The 3,545-nt window shown below is 50.6% G+C and overlaps 1 protein-coding gene across 1 annotated transcript; it reads left to right on the forward strand.

The window, feature by feature from the left end:
* LOC125099912 (protocadherin alpha-6-like) lies at positions 1–2,415 on the forward strand. Its single transcript, XM_047729535.1, is given in 2 exon segments — positions 1–2,298; positions 2,300–2,415. Coding segments are annotated over 2 exon segments (2,370 nt in total). The 3' UTR covers positions 2,372–2,415.
* The last annotated feature ends 1,130 nt before the right edge of the window (positions 2,416–3,545 follow it).

Consider the following 3,545-nt stretch of genomic DNA (forward strand, 5'->3'; position numbering starts at 1 on the left):
ATGAAAATAAAACAAGTATTTGACATGATTATTACCCTGGAAAGCCGACTGGGATCTCAGTATCTGCTGCTCTCGCTTCTGCTCCTTGCAGCGTGGGAGGAGGGCAGCGGCCAGGTTCATTACTCCGTCCTGGAGGAGGCCAAACACGGTACCTTCGTGGGCCGTATCGCCCAGGATTTGGGGCTGGAGCTGGCAGAGCTGGTGCCACGCCTGTTCCGGGTGGTGACCAAAGGCCACGGGGACCTTCTGGAGGTAAATCTACAGAATGGCCTTTTGTTTGTGAATTCTCGGATCGACCGGGAGGAGCTGTGCGGGCGGAGCGCGGAGTGCAGCATCCACCTAGAGGTGATCGTGGACAGGCCGCTGCAGGTTTTCCATGTGGAGGTGGAGGTGAAGGACATTAACGACAACGCGCCAGTGTTTCGTTTAAAGGAACAAAGAGTGCTGATTTACGAATCAAGACTGCCAGATTCTCTGTTTCCACTAGAGGGCGCGTCAGATGAGGATGTTGGCTCGAATTCCCACTTAACCTATAAACTCAGCTCCAGCGAATACTTCGCCTTAGATGTGAAAACCAACAGTGATGACAATACACAAATTGGGCTCGTGTTAAGGAAATCCTTGGACAGAGAGGAAGCTCCCGAACATAACTTACTGCTGACAGCCACTGACGAAGGCAAACCTGAGCTCACTGGCTCTGTTCAGCTGCTGGTCACTGTGCTGGACGTGAATGACAATGCTCCCACTTTCGAACAGACTGAATATGAAGTAAGGATCTTCGAAAACTCTGGCAACGGAACAACAGTCATCAGACTGAATGCTTCTGATCGGGATGAAGGAGTGAATGGGGAAATTTCATACTCTTTCAATAGTCTTGTTCCAACCACGGTTAGAGACCAGTTTAGGATAGATCCAAATACTGGAGAAATAGTAACTAAAGGGAATTTAGATTTTGAAAAATTAAATTTATACAAAATTCGTGTTGACGCGACGGACAAAGGCCACCCACCCATGGCTGGACATTGCACTGTTTTATTGAAGGTTTTGGATAAAAATGATAACGTCCCTCAGATTGCATTGACTTCCTTATCCTTGCCTATCCGAGAGGACGCCCAATCAGGTACTGTTATTGCCCTAATTAGCGTGTCAGATCTCGACATCGGTGCCAACGGGCAAGTGACCTGCTCACTAACACCCCATGTCCCCTTCAAGCTGGTGTCCACTTTCAAGAACTACTATTCGCTGGTGCTGGACAGCACCTTGGATCGCGAGAGCGTGTCGAACTATGAGCTGGTGGTGACAGCACGGGACGGGGGATCGCCTCCGCTCTCCGCCACGGCCAGCGTGTCCGTGGAAGTGGCGGACGTGAACGACAACGCGCCGGCGTTCGCGCAGCCCGAGTACACGGTGTTCGTGAAGGAGAACAACCCGCCCGGCTGCCACATCTTCACGGTGTCGGCGCGGGACGCGGACGCGCAGGAGAACGCGCTGGTGTCCTACTCGCTGGTGGAGCGGCGCGTGGGCGAGCGCGCGCTGTCGAGCTACGTGTCGGTGCACGCGGAGAGCGGCAAGGTGTACGCGCTGCAGCCGCTGGACCACGAGGAGCTGGAGCTGCTGCAGTTCCAAGTGAGCGCGCGCGACGCGGGCGTGCCTCCGCTGGGCAGCAACGTGACGCTGCAGGTGTTCGTGCTGGACGAGAACGACAACGCGCCCGCGCTGCTGCCGCGGCCCGGCGCGGGCGGCGGGGGCGGCGCGCTGAGCGAGCTGGTGTCGCGGTCGGTGGGCGCGGGCCACGTGGTGGCGAAGGTGCGCGCGGTGGACGCGGATTCCGGCTACAACGCGTGGCTGTCGTTCGAGCTGCAGCCGGCGGCGGGGGGCGCGCGCAGCCCGTTCCGCGTGGCGCTGTACACGGGCGAGATCAGCACGACGCGCCCCCTGGACGAGGCGGACCCGCCGCGCCAGCGCCTGCTGGTGCTGGTCAAGGACCACGGCGAGCCGGCGCTGACGGCCACGGCCACCGTGCTGCTGTCGCTGGTGGAGAGCGGCCAGGCGCCAAAGGCGTCGTCGCGGGTGTTGGCGGGCGCCGCTGGCGCCGAGACGGCGCTGGTGGACGTCAACGTGTACCTGATCGTCGCCATCTGCGCGGTGTCCAGCCTGCTGGTGCTCACGCTGCTGCTGTACACGGCGCTGCGGTGCTCGGCCCCGCCCAGGGAGGGCGCGTGCGGGCCTGGGAAGCCCACGCTCGTGTGCTCCAGCGCGGTGGGGAGCTGGTCGTACTCGCAGCAGAGGCGGCAGAGGGTGTGCTCTGGGGAGGGCGCGCCCAAGACTGACCTCATGGCCTTCAGTCCTAGTCATCCACCCTGTCTGGTAGTGGGGGATATGAGCGAGCAACAGGATTTAAATGATGAGCATTGTGCCAAGGTAAGTCTGAATTTTCATAATTAACAGTTACACATACATGAAATAGTAAATCCTTTCCCTAGAATTTTTCTTTACATTTTTCATTTTTAAAAAATTTAAATAAATTTTCTTAAGATATTCTGTTCATTTTTCTGTTAAGTATTGTAATCTATTTAGTTTGTTATTAGTCTTAATTTAAACTGGAATCAGACATTGTATCTATTTGTGGTGCATTTTTAATACGCATAAGTAGTAGCATTTTTCTAATTATTATGTAGAATTTTCATTTCTTTGCATTTGATCCAAATAGTGGTTAAATAGAAATTCAAGAGAACTTGCACTTTGATCAAGTAAATTCATATGAAATCTATATTCCTCAGACATTGCACATCTCTTATGTTTGAATTTTGTTTGGTGTGTTGCTTTTCATGGAGATATTTCTTCTTCTTCTTTTTTCTTTAATATTTCTTCTTTTTAAAGAGTTTTTATTTGGGTTCCTGGGTGTCTCAGTTGGTTAATTGTATGCCTTCCACTCAGGTCATGATCCCAGGGTCCTGGGATCAAGTTCCCATTGGGCTCCCTACTTGCTCGCTGTCTCTATCTCAAAAATAAATAAAGATTAAAACAAGTTTTTATTTAAATTCCAGTTAGTTAACATACAGTGTTATGTTAGTTCGACGTGTACAGTTTAGTGATTCAGCACTTTCATACAAAATTCGGGGTTCATCAAAAGTCGACTTCCTTAATCCGGGTCATCTATTTAATCCATCACTCACCCACCTCCCTTCTGATAAGCATCAGTTTGTTCTCCATGGTTAAGAGTCTCTTTCTTGGTTTGCCTCTCTCCCTCTTTCTCTTTCGCTCTTTTTTTTCCTTTGCTGATTTGTTTTGTTTCTTAAATTCCACATATGAGTGAAATCATATGGCATTTGTCTTTCTCTGAGTTATTTTGCTTAGCATGATACTCTCTAGCTTCACCCACGTTATTGAAAATGGCAAGATAGTTTTCTTTTTTATGTGGAGTTATATTCCATTGTGTATATATACGTATAATAACAAATATATATATCACATTTTCTTATCCATTCATCAGTCACTGGACACCTGAGCTGTTTCCAAATTTGGCTATTGTGGATAATGCAGTT

Source organism: Lutra lutra, chromosome 5, assembly GCF_902655055.1.
Source record: "Lutra lutra chromosome 5, mLutLut1.2, whole genome shotgun sequence".
Taxonomy (NCBI): Eukaryota; Metazoa; Chordata; class Mammalia; order Carnivora; family Mustelidae; genus Lutra; species Lutra lutra.